Source organism: Schistocerca piceifrons, chromosome 2, assembly GCF_021461385.2.
Source record: "Schistocerca piceifrons isolate TAMUIC-IGC-003096 chromosome 2, iqSchPice1.1, whole genome shotgun sequence".
NCBI lineage: Eukaryota > Metazoa > Arthropoda > Insecta > Orthoptera > Acrididae > Schistocerca > Schistocerca piceifrons.
This window is the reverse complement of record NC_060139.1, coordinates 1,022,202,102-1,022,227,290: the sequence shown is the minus strand read 5'-3', so window position 1 is coordinate 1,022,227,290 and position 25,189 is coordinate 1,022,202,102. Positions and strand designations below refer to the sequence as shown.

Genomic DNA, 25,189 nt, shown 5'->3' with positions numbered 1-25,189 from the left:
AAGCGTTGTGTCTAACTTTTGATGATTTTGTTCCATTGTGTCTAACTTTTTAAGATTTTGTTCCACTGTGTCTAACTTTTGATGATTTTGTTCCATTGTGTCTAACTTTTTAAGATTTTGTTCCACTGTGTCTAACTTTTGAAGCTTTTGCTGTGTTTGTCTCTGATTTTTTTCCATTGTGTCTAACTGTTGATGTGTTTGTCTCTGATTTTGTTCCATTGTGTCTACCTTTTCAAGCTTTTGTCCCATTTGTTGCATTAATTGTAATAACAACGCACTGGTGTCTGAAACATGTTCCTCAGTGCTTTTCGGCAGTGAATTTGCACCGGCAACATTCACATTTTGACAAGCGGAAAATGTGTCTTGACTCATTTGAGAAAACGGTGAGGACGCAAAACCTGAATCTACAGTATTTGCAAAATTGTGTCCTGTCATTTCGGATTCCTGAGGCGAGCTGTTGTCGAGTGATCGATCGATAATGCTTCCCTGTTCACTACCTGTTTCACTGTCTACGCCATTGTTTGCAGCCCGCTCCATTTCCCTATGCACAGTTACCAAATTACTACTCTGAACGTCTGTTAATTCATCAAACAGTGGTGCTGGCAAACTACGCTCGTCGTCACTATTATTTCTCAGTTTACTTTGGAGCCTAGTGTTACGTTTTTCACACGCCACTATTGTCACAATATTTCACACGATAACACAGAAAAGCACAATTTGAAGAGCAAAAATAACAGAACACATTAACATAGCACTGAAAATAATATGTAGTTAATTGCAAGCGCAGCTGCGAAATACTTGGTGCAAATCTACATGCATGCCACAACTTTTTTACTGTACAACAATGAAAGACTGCAACTACAAAGGAGATTCTCTCTACAATTACGCGCTAGCAATAAACAATAGCTACACTAATTACACAAACTACAAGAAAAAAATCAGAAGATTCCAGTGAGGTATCCTGGCAGGGTCGCCATATGAAACGTCCCCTTTGAAAAATTATACAAGACTGTGCTTAACCTGACACACAATATTTTCTGCGCAACGCAATCTGACTTTCAAAAATCCCTACAAAAGAATGGCCCTGACTGACATTAACCTATACGTTTCACAAATCACTTACCTCACAAAAATCTTGGTTACTCGAGCTACTGCAATAAAGCGAGCGCCGCTACTGCCAGCTAAATAAAAGATTCAAACTACAGAAGGCACTAACTACTGATAGGCATAGTTAGCAAATGAAAGAATTTAATACAGAACAAACACTGAATTTACCTTAAGAGTCATAATATATATAGCAGTTCATGACAGTCTTACAAATTTCAAAACCCCGCCATCTCTCTCCCCACATCCATCACTGCTGGCGGCTCACCTCCAACTGCGCAATGCTATGCGCTGTTCACAGCCAGCTGCCTAACACTACAATGGCGAGTATTACAACAATGCAAAGCAGCCACAGACTGCACACAGCACAGCCAGTGATTTTCATACAGAGGTGGCGTTACCAATAAAAAAAACCTAAACAGCCTACTTACACATGCAGTTCAAGTGATGCACTGTGTAAAAGATCTGTCCGAAACACGTAATCGTTAGTAGAGTTGATTGTGCTTAAGTGTCAGAGAATGAGCATCTGTCGCCAAATATCCTGTAGACCTTATCTTGGAATTAGCTATTGGTACTATTTAGTAGTTGCCTTCGAAGAGGAAAGGAAAGGAGACAGTAAGCTTTTTAGAGAGCCTTGGCACCATAGTTCCAAGCAGTAAATGTCGCAGCTTTCCTTAAAAGTTTGTTTTTGTCCTGCCAGTGAGATGTAACCTCAAGTAGGCCTAAGATCTGAAATAATGAAAAAGCTGTGTCAGCCAGTCAAAAACATCAATTATACTTTTCTAGTGTAGAAACATCTCTCTTCCCCCCAATGAAACATGGACCTTGCTGTCGATGGAGTGACTTGCGTCCCTCACCAGTACAGACATCTTTTCAGAGGCCAAAGAAACTGGTGGTGCTTGAAGAGGGCAGCAGCCATTTCAGTAGATGCAGGGGCAACAGTCTATATCATTGACTGGTCTGGCCTTGTAACATCAACCAATACGGCCTTGCTGTGTTGGTACGGTGAATGGCTGAAAGCAAGGAGAAACTACAGTCGTAATTTTTCTTCAGGGCAAGCAGCTCTACTGTATGGCATGGAGATCTACATCAAAACAGTCCTCGGACTCATGACCACAACAACAACAATGTAGAGCGTGATCTATTAATTCCTTGCTCCCAAAGATTTTGGTGGGGTGAAACGTTACAGAAAAACTTCTAAAAACGTTAGCTGATGAAAGTTCTATCTATAGTTCTACCGATAGTCTCAAGTAGGACTAAGAGGAACTGTTAGCTATCTCTGCCTTGAATGTTTTGCATTTTATTTTGTTATAGTCATATGTGCTTTGTAGTGTTACAGAGCATTAACAAAAGCAATTTAGACCCGGAAATAGCATTGTGGAGTGCACAGTCGTGTTTTAAGTTTACTTTAACCGTAAGTTGCATCAGTAGTTTCAATAAAGTGAGCCATTTATGTTTTGTACTGTTTTTAAAGATAACAGACTATTTAGACGTGGAGATAACGTTGTGAAAATAACATTTGATAGTCCATCGTGCCTTGAACCATATGGGGTACAAAGATTGAATCTGGTTGCTACCAAGTGTGATATAGAGAACAAGATGGCCAACTCTGGGTGGCCGGAAAATGGTGTGCTGTGAGTGGCTGTTTCAGAGTAATGTCCAGTAAGATAATGGGATGAGATTGGGAGAACAAAATGTGTATGTGTGTGAGCAAAATGTGTGTGGGTGTGACTTACAAGAGGGGAGGGGAGGGGTGAGAATGGGACGGGGATGTGTGGTGGGGCGAGGTGGAGGGTGGAGGCAGAGGGGTGGGGCATGAGGCCGTCACATGTCTACCTCTGATCATATATGTAGACAAGCCGACAGTTATATGTCATAGGTGTCACAAAGTTGGCACCTGCATTCTTATTTATTAGCAATATTCAGAGTTTATGTTTGCTTAAAATCTCCTATCTTTTGGCTGGTTTAATACACTCTGTTCCATTCTAATTGCTTTCTGGGTACATGTAACACTGAAAGGAGGCGGTATGACTGCTGTATTTCATAATATTTTATATACATAATAGCTAAGCGGACAGACCCTGCTTGTGCCTATGAAAAAGTTTGATATGTATATCTGACTAGCCAACGTGTGTCACGATAATATAAAACAAGCTGCCTTTCCTTATACTTTTTCAGTGAACTCCATCAATCCTATACAGTAAGGATCCCATATCGAAAAGGAATACTCCAAAAGAGGTTGGACAGTTTTTGAGTAGACAGGCTCTTTAATAGCATAGTAGTGCATATCTAAATGCATTGCTTATGAACACAAACTTTGATTCTCCTTCTGCACAAAATTTTCTTTGTGATCCCAAAATAAAATGACTGTAGTTCTATACCCTAAGTGATTAGTTGAAGCGATCATCTTTAAATTTGTATGATTTCTCTTGTACACAAAATTTATTGAATTTTTAAGCGCTCACGTGGAGAATCACGTAATTTTTATTATTTACAGTCAATTACCGTTTGTCCACAGCACATACATCTTAACTGAATCGTTTTACAAATCGTTCTTGGTTCGTTCTCGACTTACATAGACGGCAAACGACAGCTTCGTCTGCGAACAATCCACATCACTTATATGGATTAAGAAGAACAGAGATACTATAAGACTTCACTTAGGAACACCGGATATCACTTGTGTGTCACCAGACGATTTTCTGTGCATTACTGCCACTGTCAGCGTATCACTTAAATTTAAAAATTATGTTATATCCCGTAGCTGACAGGTATCGGCAAATGAAGCAGTTTCATTAAAACTTCTGGATACCTTATTGATAGCATGACTCTTGTTACGGTTGAAACGTGTTTACTTGCGGATATACTTTAAATCATAAGACTGTACTAATCCTCTTTTCACGTTTCCAGCTGACATGGGATGGAGTGAAAATAACGGAAGTGAAGGTGGAGAAACTGGTCACATTCTTCGACGATTTCGACATCCGACTGGACAACGCAATTGACGTGGCGAAGATCGAGGACATCAGGAAGACGAATGTGGTGGCGCGCCAGCACCGGCTCAACCACAAGCCCTTCTCGTACTCCCTGAAGGTGTCCAGCGACAAGGAGCAGCTGGGCCTGCTGCGCGTCTTCCTGGGGCCCTCCGGGGCGTGGGAGGGCGGCTCGCTGTCGCTGGACGACATGCGCCACCAGTTCCTCGTCATCGACGGCTTACACGTCAAGCGTGAGTACACAGGGGCTCGCCGTGCGCTTGTTTCTCACTTGTACACTGTTGTTGTTGTTGTTGTTCTTGTTGTGGTCTTCAGTCCAGGGATTGGTTTGATGCAGCTCTCCATGCTACTCTATCCTGTGCAAGCTTCTTCATCTCCCAGTACCTACTGCAACCTACATCCTTCTGAATGTGTATTCATCTCTTGGTCTCCCTCTACGATTTTTACCCTCCACGCTGCCCTCCAATACTAAATTGGTGATCCCTTGATACCTCAGAACAAGTCCTACCAACCGATCCCCTATTATAGTCAATTTGTGCCACAAATTTCTCTTCTCCGCAATTCTATTCAATACCTCCTCGTTAGTTATGTGATCCACCAATCTAATCTTTAACATTATTCTGCAGCACCACATTTCGAAAGCTTCTATTCTCTTTTTGTCCAAACTAGTTACCGTCCATGTTTCACTTCTGTTCATGGCTACACTCCATACAAATACTTTCGGAAACGACTTCCTGCCGCTTATATCTATACTCGATGTTAACAAATTTCTCATCTTCAGAAACGCTTTCCTCGCCATTGCCAGTCCACCTGTACACTACCTGATCAAAAATATCTGGGCGCCTATCAGTGGCCATTATTATGGGAAGTGTGCACTGCCGATTTATCAAGACTTGAACTCTGCTGAGAACACTTTCAATGAGATGCCACAATGTCTGTGGAGAAATGGTAGCCCACGTAGAAATGGTAGCCCACGTAGAAATGGTAATGCATTCTTCCTCAAGCGCTGAAACCAGAGAATGTGGTGATTTGGACGCCACGGTCTGGGGCGAAGTCGATGTTCTAAATCATCTCAACGATGCTCCATTGTATTTGGGCTTCGACTATGGTCAGTTAAGTCCATTTCAGAAATGTTACTGTCAAAGTACATTGCCTCACAGACGCTGCTTGATAGCAGGGTGCACTGAGAGTCTGATAGAATTATCGTCTCCGAACATTTCCTTTACTGTAAGTGTTGAGAAATTTTTTCATATCCTTCCGCAATTAAAGTTCTCTGAAGCACAATAGGAAGCAGACACCCTAATGATTAAAAACACACTCATCCCATAACACAACCTCACCGACTTCAGCGTTGAAACCACATGCGGTGGTAGGTAATGTTATTTAAGCAGTCGCCAGATAAAAATCCTTTCATCGGATCAACGCAGTATGTAGCGAGATTCATCACTCCCAATCACTCATTTCCAGCTATGCACCATCAAGTGGCATCGGTCTTTGCACCACCTCAAGTGTCGCTTAGCATGGACTGCAGAAATGTTTGACTTACGAGCAGCTGTTCACCATTCTAACCCCTTCTTTTTAGCTTCCAATGCACAGTTTTTACGTTAGCTGGACTGTTGTAAAACTTCATAACTCAGTAGTGATTCCTTCCGCTGATTTCATGCGGCTTCATACAGCCCCCCTCCGCAATGTTCGATACTTCCTGTCTGCGTTGTCTTGATTTATCTGTGGCTATGGTTAAACTATCGTGTTTCACAATCACACTAGAAACAGCCGAGTTGGGAAGCTTTAGAGGGGTTGAAATGTCTCTGACGGATTTGTTACTTAGGCGATATCCAAAGAGTAGTGCACTTTCGAAATCAACGGGCTCTCATGATTGACCCTTTCTGCTGTTACTGTCTCTCTACCGCCGATCGTGACATCTCAATGTAAGCATACACGTGGCAAAATACTAAAGACACACCCTGTCCTACACTGAAACTCCCAAGAAACTGTATTCAAATACAGATATATGTAAAGAAGCAGAATACCGCGCGCCAATCGGCAATGCCTATATAAGTCAAGTGTTCGACGCAATTATTAGATCGGTTACTGCTGCTGCAATGACAGGTTTTCAAGTTTTAAGTGAGTTAGAACGTGGTGTTATTTAAGCAGTCGCCAGATACAAATCCTTTCATCGGATCAAAGCAGTATGTAGCCAGATTCATCACTCCCAATCACTCATTTCCAGCTATGCACCATCAAGTGGCATCGGTCTTTCCACCACTTCAAGTGTCGCTTAGCATGGACTGCAGAAATGTTTGACTTATGAGCAGCTGTTCACCATTCTAACCCCTTCTGTTTATCTTCCAAGGCACAGTTTTTACGTTAGCGATAGGACACTGCATCTCCGAGGTAGTGATGAAGTGGGGATTTTCCCGTACGACCACTTCACGAGTGTACCGTGAATATCAGGAATCCCGTAAAACATCAAATCTCCGAAATCGCTGAGGCCGGAAAAAGATTCTACGACTGAAAAGACTCGTTCAACGTGACAGAAGTGTAACCCTTCCCCAGATTGCTGTACATGCCAATGCTGGCTCTTCAACAAGTGTCAGCGTGCGTACCATTCAACAAAACATCAACGATATGGGCTTTCGGAGCCAAAGGCTCAGTCGTATACCCTTGACGACTGCACGAAACAAAGCTTTACGCCTGGCCTGGGCCCGTCAACACCGACATTGGACTGTTGATGACTGGAAACATGTTTCCAGGTCAGACGAGTCTCGTTTCAGATTGTATTGTATCGAGAGGATGGACATGCAGGGGTATGGAGACAACCTCATGAATCCATGGACCCTGAAGGTCAGCACCTGACTGTTCAAGCTGGTGGAGGCTCTGTAACAGTGTAGGGCGTGTGCTGTTCGAGTGATATTGGACCCCTGATACGTCTAGACACGGCCTTGAGGGGTCACCTGCATCCATTCATGTCCATTGTGCATTCCGACGGAATTGGCCAATTCTAACAGGACAAAGTGACACGCCATACGTTCAGAATCGATACACAGTGGCTCCAGGGAACTCTTCTGAGTTTAAACACTTTCGATGGCCACCAAATTCACCAGACATGAACATTATTAACCATATATGCGATCCTTTGCAACGTGCTTTTCAGAAGAGACATCCACCGCCTCGTACTCCTACAGATTTACGGATTCATGGTGTCCATTCCCCCCAGCACTACTTCAGACATTAGTCGAGTCCGTGCCACGTCGTGTTGCAGCACTTTTGCGTGCTCGCGTGGGCCCTACACGATATTAGGCAGGTGTACCAGTTTCTTTGGTTCTTCAGTGTACAACGCTTCACCTAAAGTGCAAGTCTCACGAACTCCTACAGTAATTTTGGTTATAAAAAAGCAGTGAACAATTCATTGAGGTTTGCTTTAGAGAATATAAAGAAAGAATATGGTAAGCAACAATTCCTATGCGAGACAGAAAGCGTGTTGAGTTACGAGTTAGCCGTTATGTACACACAACAAAAAATGTTTTCCATCAGCCCGATTCCCAGAACTCCTGAAGATAGACGTTGACTATGGATATTGTATCAGAGACACAGTCACTTTGACTGTTCAGAGACGTCAGTAAACCCGCCCAAAGATGTAAACAGCCACTCATGAGCAGCGCCTATTAGGTGGAGGGTGTCCGACAGCCGATCGTTCCAGTCATTTCACCAGGAAGGAGGTACACGGCTCGTGTTGTATGTAGTTCAACCATGCCTAGACTTTCAATATCGCGGTTCGTTCGCGTCCGAATTGTTACTTTGTGCCAGGAAGGGCTCTCAACAAGGGAATTGTCCAGACGTCTCGGAGTGTACCAAATCGATGTTCTCCGCACATGGAGGAGATACCGCTACCTACGGATTATGGCTCGGAGGAACACTAACAGCAACAGCACCATGTTGAATAATGCTTTCCGTGCAGCCACAGGACGTCGTGTTACGATTCAAACTGTGCACAATAGGCTGCACTCCCGACGTCCATGGCGAGGTTCATATTTGCAAACTGTGACACCATGCAGCGTGGTACAGATGGGCCCAACAACTAGCCGAATGGACTGCACAGGATTAGCATCACTTTCTCTTCACCGATGAGTGTCGCATATGCCTTCAACCAGACAATCCTCGGAGACGTGTTTGGAGGCACCCCGGTCAGACTGAAAGCCTTAGACACACTGTCCAGTGAGCGCAGCGAGGTGGAGGTTCCCTACTGTTTTGGGGTTGGCATTATGAGGGGCAGACATACGCCGCTGGTGGTCATGGAAGGCGTTGTAACGTCTGTACGATGCAATGCCATACTTCGACCGATAGTGCAACCATGTGGGCAGCTTATTGGTGAGGCATTCGTCTTCATAGACGGCAATTCGTTCCCTCATCGTGTACATCTTGTGAATGACTTCCTTAAGGATAATGAAATCGCTTGACTAAGGTGGCTAGCATGTTCTCCAAACATATACCCTATCGAACATGCCTGGGATGTACAGGGTGTTAAACAAGGTACGGCCAAACTTTCAGGAAACATTCCTCACACACAAATAAAGAAACGATTTTATGTGGACATGTGTCCGGAAACGCTTAATTTCCATGCTAGAGCTCATTTTAGTTTCGTCAGTATGTACTGTACTTCCTCGATTCACCGCCAGTTGGCCCAATTGAAGGAAAGTTATGTTGACTTCGGTGCTTGTGTTGACATGCGACTCATTGGTCTACAGTACTAGCATCAAGCACATCAGTACGTAGCATCAACAGGATAGTGTTCATCACGAACGTGGTTTTGCAGTCAGTACAATGTTTACAAATGCGGAGTTGGCAGATGCCCATTTGATGGATGAATTAGCACGGGGCAATAGCCATGGCGCGATACGTCTGTATCGAGACAGATTTCCAGAACGAAGGTGCCCCGACAGGAAGACGTTCGAAGCAATTGATCGACGTCTTAGGGAGCGCCGAACATTCCAGCCTATGACTCGCGACTGGGGAAGACCTAGAACGACGAGGACACCTGCAATGGACGAGGCAATTCTTCGTGCAGTTGACGATAACCCTAATGTCAACATCAGAGAAGTTGCTGCTGTACAAGGTAACGTTGAGCACGTCACTGTATGGAGAGTGCTGCGGGAGAACCAGATGTTTCCGTACCATGTACGGCGTGTGCAGGCACTATCAGCAGCTGATTAGCCTCCACGGGTACACTTCTGCGAATGGTTCATCCAACAATGTGTCAATCCTCATTACAGTGCAAATGTTCTCTTTACGGATGAGGCTTCATTCCAACGTGATCAAATTGTAAAATTTCGCAATCAACATGTGTGGCCTGACGAGAATCCGCACGCAACTGTGCAATCACGTCATCAACACAGATTTTCTGTGAACGTTTGGGCAGGCATTGATGGTGATGTCTTGATTGGGCCCCACGTTCTTCCACCTACGCTCAGTGGAGCACGTTATCATGATTTCATTCGTGATACTCTACCTGTGCTGCTAGAATATGTGCCTTAACAAGTACGACACAAAATGTGGTTCATGCACGATGGAGCTCCTGCACATTTCAGTCGAAGTGTTCGTACGCTTCTCAACAACAGATTCGGTGACCGATGGATTGGTAGAGGTGGACCAATTCCATGGCCTCCACGCTCTCCTGACCTCAACCCTCTTGGCTTACGTTTATGGGGGCATTTGAAAGCTCTTGTCTACTCAACTCCGGTACCAAATGTAGAGACTCTTCGTGCTCGTATTGTGGACGGCTGTGATACAATATGCCATTCTCCAGGGCAGCATCAACGCATCAGGAATTCCATGCGACGGAGGGTGGATGCATGTATCCTCGCTATCGAAGGACATTTTGAACATTTCCTGTAACAAAGTGTTTGAAGTCACGCTGATACTTTATGTTGCCGTGTGTTTCCATTCCATGATTAATGTGATTTGAAGAGAAGTAATAAAATGAGCTCTAACATGGAAAGTAAGCGTTTCCGAACACATGTCCACATAACATATTTTCTTTCTTTGTGTGTGAGGAATGTTTCCTGAAAGTTTGGCCATACCTTTTTGTAACACCCTGTTTTGAAAAGAGCTGTTTATGGACGATGTGACTCACCAATGACTCTTAGGGATCTACTCCGAATCGCCTGAGGAGTGGGACAATGCGGACCAACAGTGTCTTGATGAACTTGTGGATAGTATGCCACGACGAATACAGGCATTCTTCAATGCCACAGGACGTGCTACTGGGTATTAGAGGTACCAGTGTTTACAAAAATTTGGACCACAACTTCTGAAGGTCTCGCTGCATGGCTGTACAACATACAGTGTGTGATTTTCATGAGAAATAAAAAGGGCGGAAATGATGTTCATGTTGATAACTGTTCAAATTTTCTGTACAGGTTTCGGAAGTCTCGGAACCGAGGTCATAGAAAACTTTTTTTGATGTGTGTACTTTAAGTTTCCCGTAACCCACTAATCTAAGTTTTGCGACTGTAATACGACTAGACTCTGACCTTAATTTTGATTGAGAACACTAATAAAATACCTTTCGCAAAACATGTGTAAGAATAACGTAGGTTTCCATACCCACAGCTTGCAGTGCAGTCCATTCGGTATAGCTCCTCTGTTTCCCACGTTCTGCAGGGAAGTAAGGGCTGGCTCAATGAATTATACAATCGTTTCCGCGCAACCGGCAGTTTGTGACATATTCTGTAAATATATTAACCAAGACGCATATGTCTCTTGCGCCCAGAAACAGTACCGTTCCAGGAATATCGAGAGTGACAAAGTACCTTTGCTTCACTAAATATTCCGTCTGCTGAAGGCTGACATAGAACTTGAAGCATGATGAAACTGTGATGAATGTTTATTGTCACCTGTACAGGCTACATAGTCAAATTTCAGTCTTTGAACAGCATTCTGATTTTTGCTTTCTTGTTGTAACTTGGTTGCTGGTGAAAAGTGATGAGAAAAACTTTTCACAACGTATTCTTTGCGCAGCCGACGCGACATTTAATATTAATGGGTGTGTATGTTGACATAAATGCCGCACTTGTGGATCACAGTAGCCAACGGAAACACACAAACTGGAAAATCAGTGTAGTCTGCTCTACAATGATGTTATGCCTTTCGCCTCCAGCAAACACCGTAATCAGCAACATGTATCTCGATTTTTCTGGTAATATATGTTTTTCCATGAATAGAAGATTAATAGCTGTTACAGGAGATTAGGCTGCTTTAATGCATGACAGGTTTCGTCCGTATTTCTCCATATCTTTGCTTGCAACTTCAAATGACACTGGACGGTATGCTCTTGTCTCATGGCCTCTGCTAAGTCCGACCTTACACCTATAGACTTATTCTGGGGTTTTATTAAGCCAATTGCATACACAGAAAAACTATGATGTTAGCCATTTAAAAAATCAAAACCTACATGTAACTGAATGTGTAATTGCAAGGAGGAGGATATTAGTGTTTAACGTCCCGTCGACAACGAGGTCATTAGAGACGGAGCGCAAGCTCGGGTGAGGGAAGGATGAGGACGGAAATCGGCCGTGCCCTTTCAAAGGAACCATCCCGGCATTTGCCTGAAGCGATTTAGGGAAATCACGGAAAACCTAAATCAGGATGGCCGGAGACGGGATTGAACCGTCGTCCTCCCGAATGCGAGTCCAGTGTGCTAACCACTGCGCCACCTCGCTCGGTTGTGTAATTGCAAAGACATGGTTTTGGCATATCTCAAACAACTAACAACGCCCATATCAAAGCATACTGTAATAAATACTACAGCATTTATTGCATACATGGATAATGTTTTGCTTAATACAGTTTTGTAATTTACGAACGATCATTGGCATATTAACCGGCCACTACGTACAACATACAACTCTTACCATGTACAGGTGATCATCATGGGGTTATCTCTTGCAGGATGTAAAGAAACGAAACCACAGATTACTGCAGTAACAGCACGTTATTATTGACTGAAGATGAATTAGTAATGTGGTAACACAAAACGTATGGAGATTTAAAACGATTCAGATTTTTTTGCTATTTGACAAAATGGTTATTGCACCTGTGGCTGTAGACGTACCCACCTATCGCATTCACTGTGTAATTTGAGTTCATCACGCACACAATCTATGCAACGCAGGAACATCACATTAAAAACCCGCACCCATTCCCACAAGCACCAGTCTAGCTCACGATCTCCGCTTTAAGGTAACGGTGAGGTTTTCACGACACCAAGGAAATGACACAAATGAGTGTTTCAACACTTTAGGGTTGAAAGGATGACGAAGAGTGGCTCAGACACAGCGCTAGGATTAGTTCCATTCTGAAATTTTTGGCCAGCAGTGGAACGTGTGCAGAATTTAAAACTGTTTAATAATCCAGTGGTTCTGAGTTAAGTTTCTGCGTTTTACTGGCTACGCTTTACCACTGAAACATTCGAACACATTTGACTCGCGATAGTTCAACAAGGACGAAGAGACAAAGTAACGTTTCAAAACATTGAGAAATAAAGCGAAAGACTTATTATCACTGTTGAAATCTGTTTGCTTCGTGATGCGTGTACAATGGCGCACATCAAGTTCGGAAAAATCATTGCCAGTAGCAGGAATTGTACTCGGTTTCCAGTGTGGGACGTGAGTTCTTCACAAAGCTACGCAGGCGGGTCTTTTGAGAATCTGCATTCGATTATTTCAGTGCCACATTCCTTTTTACCGTCTGTTCTCCATTCTGTTCAGTTGATAAATTTGTCATTTTATCATGAACACTTGTACGAATTCCCTGGGGCACTAAAGTAATAAATGCTCCACTCGACTTCACCTAAATGAAAATGAAGAAGAGTGAGAAGCAGGGCGCTTTAGAGTCAATGTAACCTGTTTATAGGACAGGAATTCTGGCTTAAAGTATCGATTTTTTACTTACTAAGCTGCTTGAAAATTCGATAAAAGAAATATGTTAACGTCAGGTGTGACAGACACCGTACAATAGAGTGAGACAATATGTACAACAAAATCCCATATTACCTAAACAGGTCTGATCAAAGTTGACATCAACCAATGAAGAGAAGATTCACACGGTCTATTGTTAAAGGACAATTGAAGAATAATCACAATTTGTGGAGGGAATTGAGAAATTAATGCATTAATGATAGCCATGTGAAATCGGAATCTACATCCACATTCATACATTCACGAGTATAAAGCTGATGATAAAGGCAGCTTTTCATTGTGCCAAAAATTAAGATTTGTTCTTGTGCTAGTCACGGACGGACAAAAATAACTGCTTATATGCCTCTGAACCAATTGTTTTTCGTGCAAAATTGTTCAAATGGCACTGAGCACTATGGGACTTAACACCTGAGGTCATCGGTCCCCTAGACTTAGAACTACTTAAACCGAACTAACTTAAGGACATCACACACATCGATTCCCAAGGCAGGATCCGAACCTGCGACCGTAGCAGCAGCGCGGTTCCGGACTGAAGCGCCTAGAACCTCTCGGGCACAATGGCCGGCTTGTTTTTCGCGCATTTTCGTTTTCGCGGTCAGTACTGGAACTGACAAATACTTGTAGGTACTCCCATAATAATAACATATTTTCTCCAGTTGTACGGGAGATATAAAAATTTCTGATTTCATAGTTTTATGACAATGAATGTAAGAGAAAAACCGTTTTCTAGAAAAGTGCTGTGTTCCAACTAGTCACAACATGCGTAAAATAAGGTAAGATAAGGTAAACCATAAGATGACTCCAGTAATGAGACATATCAAATGAAACTATATGATTCCCGGATTCGAGAGACCTTCTCAAGTCTCAGACATCTATGATGTATACAGGGTGTTACAAACTTTCAGGAAACATTCCTCACACACAAAGAACGAAAATATGTTATGTGGACATGTGTCCGGAAACGCTTACTTTCCATGTTAGAGCTCATTTTATTACTTCTTTTCAACTAGCATTAATAATGGAATGGAAACACACGGCAACAGAACGTACCAGCGTGACTTCAAACACTTTGTTACAGGAAATGTTCAAAATGTCCTCCGATAGCGAGGATGCATGTATCCACCCTCCGTCGCATGGAATTCCTGATGCGCTGATGCAGCCCTGGAGAATGGCGTATTGTATCACAGCCGTCCACAATACGACCACGAAGAGTCTCTACATTTGGTACCGGAGTTGCGTAGACAAGAGCTTTCAAATGCCCGCATAAATGAAAGCCAAGAGGGTTGAGGTCAGGAGAGCGTGGAGGCCATGGAATTGGTCCGCCTCTACCAATCCATCGGTCACCGAATCTGTTGTTGAGAAGCGTACGAACACTTCGACTGAAATCTGCAGGAGCTCCATCGTGCGTGAACCACATGTTGTGTCGTACTTGTAAAGGCACATGTTCTAGCAGCACAGGTAGAGTATCCCGTATGAAATCATGATAACGTGCTCCATTGGGCGTAGGTGGAAGAACATGGGGCCCAATCAAGACATCACCAACAATGCCTGCCCAAACGTTCACATAAAATCTGTGTTGATGACGTGATTGCACAATTGCGTGCGGATTTTCGTCAGCCCACACGTTGATTGTGAAAATTTATAATTTGATCACGTTGGAATGAAGCCTCATCCGTAAAGAGAATGCACTGTAATGAGGATTGACACATTGTTGGATGAACCATTCGCAGAAATGTACCCGTGGAGGCCAATCAGCTGCTGATAGTGCCTGCACACGCTGTCAATGGTACGGAAACAACTGGTTCTCCCGTAGCACTCTCCATACAGTGACGTGCTCAACGTTACCTTGTACAGCAGCAACTTCTCTGACGTGGACATTAGGGTTATCGTCAACTGCACGAAGAAATGCCTCGTCCATTGCAGGTGTCCTCGTCGTTCTAGGTCTTCCCCAGTCGCGAGTCATAGGCTGGAATGTTCGGCGCTCCCTAAGACGCCGATCAATTGCTTCGAACGTCTTCCTGTCGGGACACCTTCGTTCTGGAAATCTGTCTCGATACAAACGTACCGCGCTACGGCTGTTGCCCCGCGCTAATTCATACATCAAATGGGCATCTGTCAACTCTGCATTTTTAAACATTGCACTGACTGCAAAACCACTTCCGTGATTAACACTAACCTGTTGATGCTACGTACTGATGTGCTTAATGCTAGTACTGTAGACCAATGAGTCGCATGTCAAAACAAGCATCGAAGTCAACATTACCTTCCTTTATTTGAACTAACTGGCGGTGAATCGAGGAAGTACAGTACTTACTGACGAAACTAAAATGAGCTCTAACATGGAAATTAAGCGTTTCCGGACACATGTCCACATAACATCTTTCCTTTATTTGTGTGTGAGGAATGTGTCCTGAAAGTTTGGCCGTACCGTTTTGTAACTCCCTGTATATGCAGATTGAAACGATGAATGAACGTTTTTATCAAGACTAGGATTTGAACAACCTGTGTCTGCTACTTGTTAGGGAAGTGCGCTAACGACTACTCCAGCCTGGGACAGTGGCTGTGCGGAACTGCACAGACCACCATAGCACACCTCCGTCCTCAATCGAAACTCCTGTTCAGCCCACTTGGTATCCCCCTAAACTCGAACAGCATTGCAGAGACTCTCCAACGTTATTGGAATAGCACCTCACCATAGAATGAAACGGGGAATGCTGCCTGCAGCCCAGGCAAAGGTGTGTTAATCAAATGAAAGTATGCGGTTCCAGAGACCTTTTCAAGTCTCAAACACCTGTGCTGTATGTATGCAGACTGAAGCGACAAATGAAAATTTCTATCAAGGCCGGTGCTCACGTTCGCATAACAGCAGCTTTGGAAGCTGTTAACTCAGGACATGCTCGCTGCAGCGTTGGAACAATTTGAATACCACATTGACATATGCCGTGAACCTCAAGGGGGGCATATTAAAAACCTATGAGAAAGTATGAAAAAAATCTTTTGAGTTCCCGTTCATCAAAAAAAATTCATTGTATATGTTTTTTAGTTTCAGAAATAAAGACGTGCTAAATCGGATGATTCTCTTTGGTACACCCTATACATTGGACTCTACTCATATGTACATGCACACTCCAACACAATTTAGCAAAAATGGTACGAACTAGTCTAAAATCCAATACAATGAAGATTTTTTGTGGTATGTAAATACAGAAGAATGATTGGAAATATATATATAAATATATAGGAAATGGAAATTAAAAATGAAGGCTGTCGACATCGGATTACAAAATAATATTACTAAACAGCGAGTGTATCACCTATTTCAATGGTACAGCGAAGAACGGTCTTTCAGAACAGGAATATAGATGTGTGTGTAAGAGGTCGCAGTGAAAATCTGCGATAATAGTATTGTCTTCCTTGGGAAATCTGGGAAGCTTCTAGTAGAAGTGGTGAATGAAATCGAGATTATTTTCGGCACTGTTAGTCAGAGCTGTGATAAATGGGACGATGAGAATCTGTAACAAGAATAATCATAACATAATTATTGGAATTAACAAGCTGTGGCAAAGAACTGAGATAGAGTGTTGACGTATGTAACTACGGTCATTATGATGGATGAGACAATGACGACATAAAGAACACTCTTGTACAATGTACAGAGTCATTTGGTTTATAAGGTCGCCCAGCACATGAAAAGTATTCTAATGCGAAAAACTGTAAAGGATACCTAAGATTCCAATAAGTGTTTCAAATTAGTGGACGAGTTATATATCTATAGCTGGAGTCAACAGGTGAAAAGTTTTTCACAGTATCTTGCTCACTACTGTTGTGCTATTCGTGTGAGGTCCTGATGTCTTTCTTTCTGTAGCCGTGACTTCCATATTGTTATTGTTTGATTCACTTGTGGTTTTCAACCTTGGTCTTCCCACTGTCAAATATCCGCCGCCTTCGTATACTCACAACCCCAGCTACCTTCTCTGTTTCTATCTCTCTGTCTCTCTCACTCCAGATCTACATCCATTTGTATTCCCTGGTTGATACTTGTTAATGTTTAAGACGCAAATGATTTCTACTCCTGCAAGCACAGTACGATATATGTCACTGCACGAATGAAAGTGGTTTTTGGTTTCCGGAAATACACTCTATGTCAGACTAGCTTTCTCTAGACAGATATGCTGAATCAAACTTTCTTGATCATTCCTCTTTATTTTTCAAGGCCGTAACTAGTAATTAGAAATTCTGAGAATGCCTCTTTCCGCTAATAAGTGTTAATCTATGCAGTAATACAGTATTTTGCTTCTATGTTATTCATTGTTTTCTTCTTTTTAGTTATACATTTCGTTGTTGTAGCCATGGCTGTACGTAAATACAACAGGAAGTGCTATCCGGACACATGATGTTTGTCTACATTATGTTTGTCTCTCAAAAAATCACAAACCCAAATATATGTGCCCAAATATGGGCTTATTATTTTTAAAAAAAGGTTAAAGTTATGGTCGATTCACACATCATGAATTTTTGCAGCAGGTTGTTGCGTTCTGCAAGCTTTCAACAATGAAATAAACTGTCTTAAAACAACAGTTAAGTGACACATTTAACTATTTTTAACAATAATCTTGATATTAGCTCTTACTTGTCAGTGAGCCCCTGCATGCTATCATCTGTCATTTATGTTTAATACAGTATTTTGCTTTTGTGTTATTCACTGTCTTCTTCTTTTTAGTTATGCATTTCGTTGTTATAGCCATGACTGTACGTAAATACAACAGTAAGCGCTACCCGAACACATGATGGTTGTCTACATTATGTCTTTCTCTCCAAAAACCACAGACTTTAATTAACTAGATATTTAAGTCTTAGACGTTTTCCCAATTCCCCTCCCCTTTCTTCGTTTTCTGTTTAACCTAATCTTTCCTCTTTTCAGTTCTTTGTTTTTGGTCAACCCATTATTTCTTCCTCATTACCATTTCGCTTTTCCCAACTTTTCTTATTATTCCGTGTCGTAGGTTCCGATTTTCCATTACTTTGATTCTTAAATATTACTAACACACTCTTTTATATTCCCATTGTCGTTGAAAAGACGTATGTGCGTCTACGCTGTAAAATACGAATATAATGTTCCTGCACGTTTTCGGAAAGGAACTGAAGGTCTTTACGTAGTCCTTAGAATAAAACAAATAGCTTTGCGCGCACCAAAGAAGACATTTCCACGAACATTGAACACAGAAATTCATAAAAAATAGTAATGTTGTTACAGAGACAGAGTGAAATGTAATACTAGCATTATTAATAGTATCAAATTGTACCCAATAAACAATGTCGACAGTAAATGTCCTCAGCTAGGAAATTTAGCAGCTATCTACTATCGGTGATTCAAATATTAAATTTTAGATGTTATTTTTTTAAAGAGTGAAATATGTTCACTGAACTGATAGTTTATTTATGTAGTTAGTTAGTTTATTGTTCGTAATAATGTGTAAAGAGTCTCACACATTCACATCACAAACTAATTTGTAAGTATGGTTACATCCTGAACATTTGTAAGTTTTTTATTATTATTAAATACACAGATATCACTCAGTTGTTCCTACCTACCACTTTTTACACATCACTACATAATTTCTTTTACGGAATAGAATGAGTTGTTAACTTTTTCAGTTTGTCTTCAAAATTTATTTAGCTGTCTGTCCGACATTTCATACCACTGGATAAGTAATTAATCGGTTTTGTTACAACATTGTGCACGCTTTTTGTGTAATGATAAACTTAATGTGTTGTAATGAATGTAATTTTTCCTTCTGGTATTGTAATTACGTACATCTTTGTTCCTTCTGAGGTGTAGGGGATTATTTACAACAAAGTTCATGAAGGAATGTTCTCCATCTCTTCATACATGTTCTAGTGTGATCATTTTTACGTACTTGTCATATATAATATTCAGCAACACGCTTTCCTCGCTCCTGTTTTCATCTTCTCCTATAACTTTTCGCACTCATTGATCTTTCCACTTTTCGCACTCATTCATCTTTCCAGTGTCAGGTTAACGATTTCTATTTGTCACTGCAGATCTTTCATTAATGTGTATGTCCTGCTAAGAATCTTCCATAGATTTATTTTAGTTCCTTCTTTTAAGCATCTCTTGCCTATGTTCCTACCTGCTAAATTGTTCTTTGACATCCTTTTGCAAGAACATATTTTTCCGGTTTAAGAGCTCTACCGATTTTAAATTTTAGCGTGGGCTTGAAGGAGATGTTCCTGAAACATCATGAAGGTGAATCGCGTAATGCAAAAATTAGAGGGGCAAGGAAACAAAGGATTCCAAATATGTTGTTGCAAAAGGATGTCAAAGAACAATTTGACAGATAGGAACATAGGCCAGGGATCCCTAAAAGAAGGAACTAAAATAAATCTATGAAAGATCCTTAGCAGGACATATACATTAATGACAGATCTGCAGTGACATCCAGAAATCGTTAACCTGACACTGGAAAGATCAATGAGTGCTGCCTGAGTCAATCTACTTCTGCTGTTTACCTTACCTGGAAGTCGAGTGCAGTTCGTTTCCTAACAGGGTTTTATTTCGTCTTCTGCTACTGTCTCTTCCCAGTTCTTACCAACTCGACATCTCAGTCTTAGGTGTGTGTCATTTACATAGAGGATGACTTTCCGTCAGTTACTACGAAGTGTGACCTTTACGACAGAAAACCGTGAATCCAGTCAGGTAGCTGAGCCGATACTCCAAAAGCACACTATCTGATTAGAAGCCTCTTGCGAGAAACGGAGCCAAAACCTCTTTGTAACTCTAGAAATGTCAAATAAACCTGAGATCCGCTACGATATCACTCATTTGATGTTTTACCGGATTCCTGATATTCATGTTACACTCCTGAAATGGTCGTACGGGAAAATCTCCACTTCATCGCTAACTCGGAGATGCTGCGTCTCATCGCTCGTGAGCTGACTGTAGCACCGCGTTCAGACTCACTTAAATCTTGATAACCTGCCAGTGCAGCAGCAGTAACCGATCAAACAACTGCGCAGTTGCCGACCGCAGCGCCGTATTCTGCCTGTTTATAAATCTCTGTATTTGAGTACGCCTCCCTAGGCCAATTTCTTTAGCGCTTCAGTGTAAAATTCAGTGAGACGAGAGTTTTGGAAAGGACATCGTACACTACCGGCCATTAAAATTGTAACACCACGAAGATGACGTGCCACAGACGCGAAATTTAGCCGACAGGAAGAATATGCTGTGATATGTAAATGATTAGCTTTTCAGAGCATTCACACAAGGTTGGCGACCGTGGTGACACCTACAACATGCTGACATGAGGAAAGTTTCCAAACGATTTCTTATACACAAACAGCAGTTCATCGGCGTTGCCTGGTGAAACGTTGTTGTGATGCCTCGTGTAAGGAGGAGAAATCCGTACCATCACGTTTCCGACTTTGATAAAGGTCGGATTGTAGTCTATCACAATTGCGGTTTATCGCATCGCGACATTGCTGCTCGCGTTGGGCAAGATCCAATGACTGTTAGAAGAATATGGAATCGGTGGGTTCAGAAGGGTAATACGGAACACTATGCTGGTTCCCAACGGCCTCGTATCAGTAGCAGTCGAGATGACAGGCATCTTATCCGCATGGCTGTAACGGACCGTGCAGCCACGTCTCGATCCCTGAGTCAACAGATGGGGACGTTTGCAAGACAACAACCATCTGCACGAACAGTTCGACGACGTTTGCAGCAGCATGGACTACCATTTCGGAGACCATGGCTGCGGTTACTCTTGACGCTGCATGACAGACAGGAGCGCGTGCGATGGTGTACTGAGCGACGAACTTGGGTGCACGAATGGCAAAACGTCATTTTTTCGGATGAGTCTAGGTTCTGTTTACAGCATCGTGATGGTCGCATCCGTTTTTGGCGACATCGTGGTGAACGCACATTGTAAGCGTGTATTCGTCATCGGCATACTGGCGTATCACCTGGCGTGATGGTATGGGGTGCCATTGGTTACACGTCTCGGTCACCTCTTGTCCGCACTGACGGAACTTTGAACAGTGGACGTTACATTTCACATGTGTTACGACCCGTGGCTCTACCCTTCATTGGATCCCTGCGAAACCCTACATTTCAGCAGGATAATGCACGACCGCATGTTGCAGGTCCTGTACGGGCTTTTCTGGATACAGAAAATGTTCGACTACTGCCTTGGCCAGCACATTCTCCAGATCTTTCACCAATTGAAAACGTCTGATCAATGGTGGCCGAGCAACTGGCTCGTCATAACACGCCAGTCACTACTCTTGATGAACTGTGGTATCGTGTTGAAGCTGCGTGGGCAGTTGTGCCTGTACACGCCATCCAAGCTCTGTTTGACTCAATGCCCAGGCGTATCAAGGCCGTTATTACGGCCAGAGGCGGTTGTTCTGGGTACTGATTTCTCAGGATCTATGCACCCAAATTGCGTGAAAACGTAATCACATGTCAGTTCTAGTATAATATATTTGTCCAATGAATAGCTTTTTATCATCTGCATTTCTTCTTGGTGTAGCAATTTTAATGGCCAGTATTGTATCGTGGTCCCACATATGGAGAAGTAATAGAAATTTTATTTGTAATCCGTCTTGATCGCAAATATTTTTTTTTTATTCATATGACCGGTTTCGGTTCATTCAGAACCATCTTCAGATCTGATGTCTCAGTTACAGGAGTAACCCGTCCAAATCCAGCAACTTTCACATGCAGCATGTGAATGTAACTGAAATATCAGATCTGAAGATGGTTCTGAATGAACCGAAACCAGTCATATGAATAAAAAAAAATTTGCAATCAAGACGGATTATAAATAACATTGTACAACCACTGATTGTTGCTATCCCATCAGACATTATGTCTGTTTTTGGAAAGTAATAGAAATTATAGAAGGGCATGACAGTTTTAACAGAAAAGATGAAAATTTGAAATTAGACAAAATATGAATGTCGATTTTGTGCCACCATTAATTATTTTTAATCGAGAATGATGACGCCATACAAAGATAGCCATAGAGTCGATATAAGCGCAAGATCCCTTAAGCCTTAATGGCAGTACCCATTTTACCTCGGAAGATGTCTCCGCAGTTGGAGATGAAAAGTTAAGAAGCAGAAGAGGTTGAAAAAAATCGGCCGACCAGTTGCAAATCAATTTTTATGGTCCCTTCACCTTGGTTTCCATATATGTAAAAACATATTCTTCAGATGTGATGTAATAAGGCCGCTACTTCTGAAGAACAAATTTTTGCAAATATGCCGGTCAGGGGCTAACAAACCTTTACTTGCAACTGGGTGGCTAATTTTTCTACCTCTTCTGCTTCCCAACTTTCCAACTGCGGGAGACATCTTCCGAGGTAAAATGGGTACTGTCATTAAGGCTAAAGGGCTCTCGCACTTATATCGACCCTATGACTATCTTTTCATGGCGTCATCATCCTCGATTTTAAAAATCCATTGTGGCGCAAAATCTAAATCCATATTTTATCTAATTACAAATTTTCTTCTTTTCTGTTACAACTGTCATGGTGTTCAATAATTTATATTACTTCCCCATACATGTGAGATTGATAATACGATGTCCTTTCGCTGTTGTCATGGACTGTGCGGCTGGTCCCGGCGGAGGTTCGAGTCCTCCCTCGGGCATGGGTGTGTGTGTTTCTCCTTATATAATTTAGGTTATGTAGTGTGTAAGCTTAGGGACTGATGACCTTAGCAGTTAAGTCCCATAAGATTTCACATACAGACAATGTCCTTTACAAAACTCTCGTCTCACTGAATTTTACACTGAAGCGTCAACAAAACTGGTATAGGCATGCGTAATCAAATACAGGGACTTATAAAGAGGCAGAATATTGCGCTGCGGTCGGCAATGGCTCAGTTTTAGATCGGTTACTGCTGCTTCACTAGCAGGTTATCAAGATTTAAGGGAGTCTGAACGTTGTGCTGCAGTCGGCGCACGAGCGATGGAACACAGTATCCCCGAGGTAGCGATGAAGTGGAGATTTTCCTGTACGACCATTTCACGAGTGTACTGTGAATATCAGGAATCTGGTAAAACATCAAACCTCTGACACCTTCAGATTTACACAGCTGCTGTTTCGCAGCCATGTTTAAGATTTTCAGTTAGGCTGCAGTTTTGTTGATTACCCCGGCCTCTCAGCCTGGAAGTTTTAACTAAAGAATTGATATCTTTTCTTTTCGAGTAACCCGGAGCAGTATAGGTGTGATGTTTTCGGGCCAAATGCTGATCCACTGTACGTGACGTTCTGTTTGCAGTGAAGCCAGGAGACAACACGATCGTGCGTAAGTCGCGGGAGATGCTGAGCGTGTCCGGCGACCCGTCGGGCTTCCGGGAGCTGTACCAGCGCGTGGAGGCGGCGCTCGGGGGCGGCGAGCGGCTGTCGGCGGCCGAGGAGCGGCTGCGCCTCGACGGCTACCCGAACCGCCTGCTGCTGCCGCGGGGGCGTCCCGCAGGGCTGCCGCTCGACCTCTTCGTCGTCCTCACCGACGCCCGCGAGCCCGCGTGGCCTGGACAGGTCTTCAGCGACGGCCGCGACCCCTTCTTCCCCTTCGACAGGAGGGTCCCCTTCTGGGAGCTCAAGACCGTCCCCAACGCGCACTTCGAGCCCGTCACCGTATTCCACCGCCTCACCAAGGACGGCAGGAGCTCGGAGAAGTAGGGCCGACACCGGTACATCCCGAGATTATTCGAGGCACCCATTCTACGTACAGCACAGCAACCCTCTCGAGTAAATACTCGATAGGGTTGCAGTATCCCATGTCGTGCTCCAGTGCCATACCCAGAGGGAGTTTTCCAAGTAGTGACCAAGACACCACTCACTAACGAAACCTAACACAGTCGACATTACGCTCCTTCAAACAACATGTGAAAGAAGTAAGGAAGTCTCTGGAATATTCGATACAGCAATTTATTCACAAAATTTTTAATCCTTTACGCGCGGCGGTTGTTCTGCACAGATGCCTAGTGCACCGTTGTCACTGTGACCCCACACTTCACTTGGCCGAGCTGTGGCCGGCACTGTTTACATAAACTGTTTTGCGCAATTCAATTTCAACCCCTCCCGCCACAAAGTTTAGCAGTGATGGGATCCACAACCGAGCGTACTGGCTAGCTGGATTAAAACATTATCTTACTATCCAATCCCTGTACGTAAAGTTTCTCACGTTGTAACTTGTGTCGCAACTCATAATCATAATACAAAGAAGTTTGTTATTATTTTCTTTACATTTTTAAATGGAATTTACAGTATTCCTACGTTTTTCGTCTCACTGACATTCATTCACTGTACTTGATCGAAAAGAAATTTTATATACCTATTTTTTTATAATGCCTGAAAAATAAACCATATTGTGTGTCTTAGTGTTTCTTATTTTCATTATCATCTCTCTTGCTAATAATAATTAACGTACTGCTTTCAGTACACAACTAAAGCGATTGCAGGACGTAAAGGATCTACAGAGACAATTAGCAGCCAGTATCTGAGCTTCATATGTAATGACCTAGTGTTGTTCCTGTTTGTGCTTACAAGGGACCCTCCCCATCGCACCCCCCTCAGATTTAGTTATAAGTTGGCACAGTAGATAGGCCTTGAAAAACTGAACACAGATCAATCGAGAAAACAGGAAGCAGTTGTGTGGAACTATGAAAAAAATAAGCAAAATATACAAACTGAGTAGTCCATGCGCAACATAGGCAACATCAAGGATTGTCTGAGCTAAGGAGCGCCGTGGTCCCGTGGTTGGCGTGAACGGTTGCGGTACAAGAGGTCCTTGGTTCAAGTCTTCCCTCGAGTGTAGAGTTTAATTTTTTATTTTCAGACAATTATTATCTGTCCGTCCGTCCGTCCGATGCGAGGTAACTGCGCCGTAGTATGGGGACGCTACACCTAAACGGAAAAATTTGAAAACGTTAAAAACATATGTTTTGACAGAGCACAGGGGAAACTGCGACTGTGAAACTGTTGCATACATTTGTTGCAGTTTATGTGACAAACTCTTATGTTTTCAGCACTGGACTCGCATTCGGGAGGACGACGGTTCAATCCCGTCTCCGGCCATCCTGAT

At 42.7% G+C, this 25,189-nt stretch overlaps 1 protein-coding gene across 1 annotated transcript in view; it reads left to right on the top strand.

Moving 5' to 3' along the window:
* Nucleotides 1–24,485, top strand: part of LOC124776659 (allergen Cr-PI-like) — a 120,834-nt gene extending 96,349 nt beyond the window's left edge. Inside the window, exons 9-10 of the mRNA XM_047251750.1 lie at nucleotides 4,015–4,330; nucleotides 23,381–24,485. Of these exons, the coding sequence (XP_047107706.1) occupies nucleotides 4,015–4,330; nucleotides 23,381–23,784 (720 nt within the window). The 3' untranslated portion in view covers nucleotides 23,785–24,485. The remainder of the gene's footprint in view (nucleotides 1–4,014; nucleotides 4,331–23,380) is intronic.
* The last annotated feature ends 704 nt before the right edge of the window (nucleotides 24,486–25,189 follow it).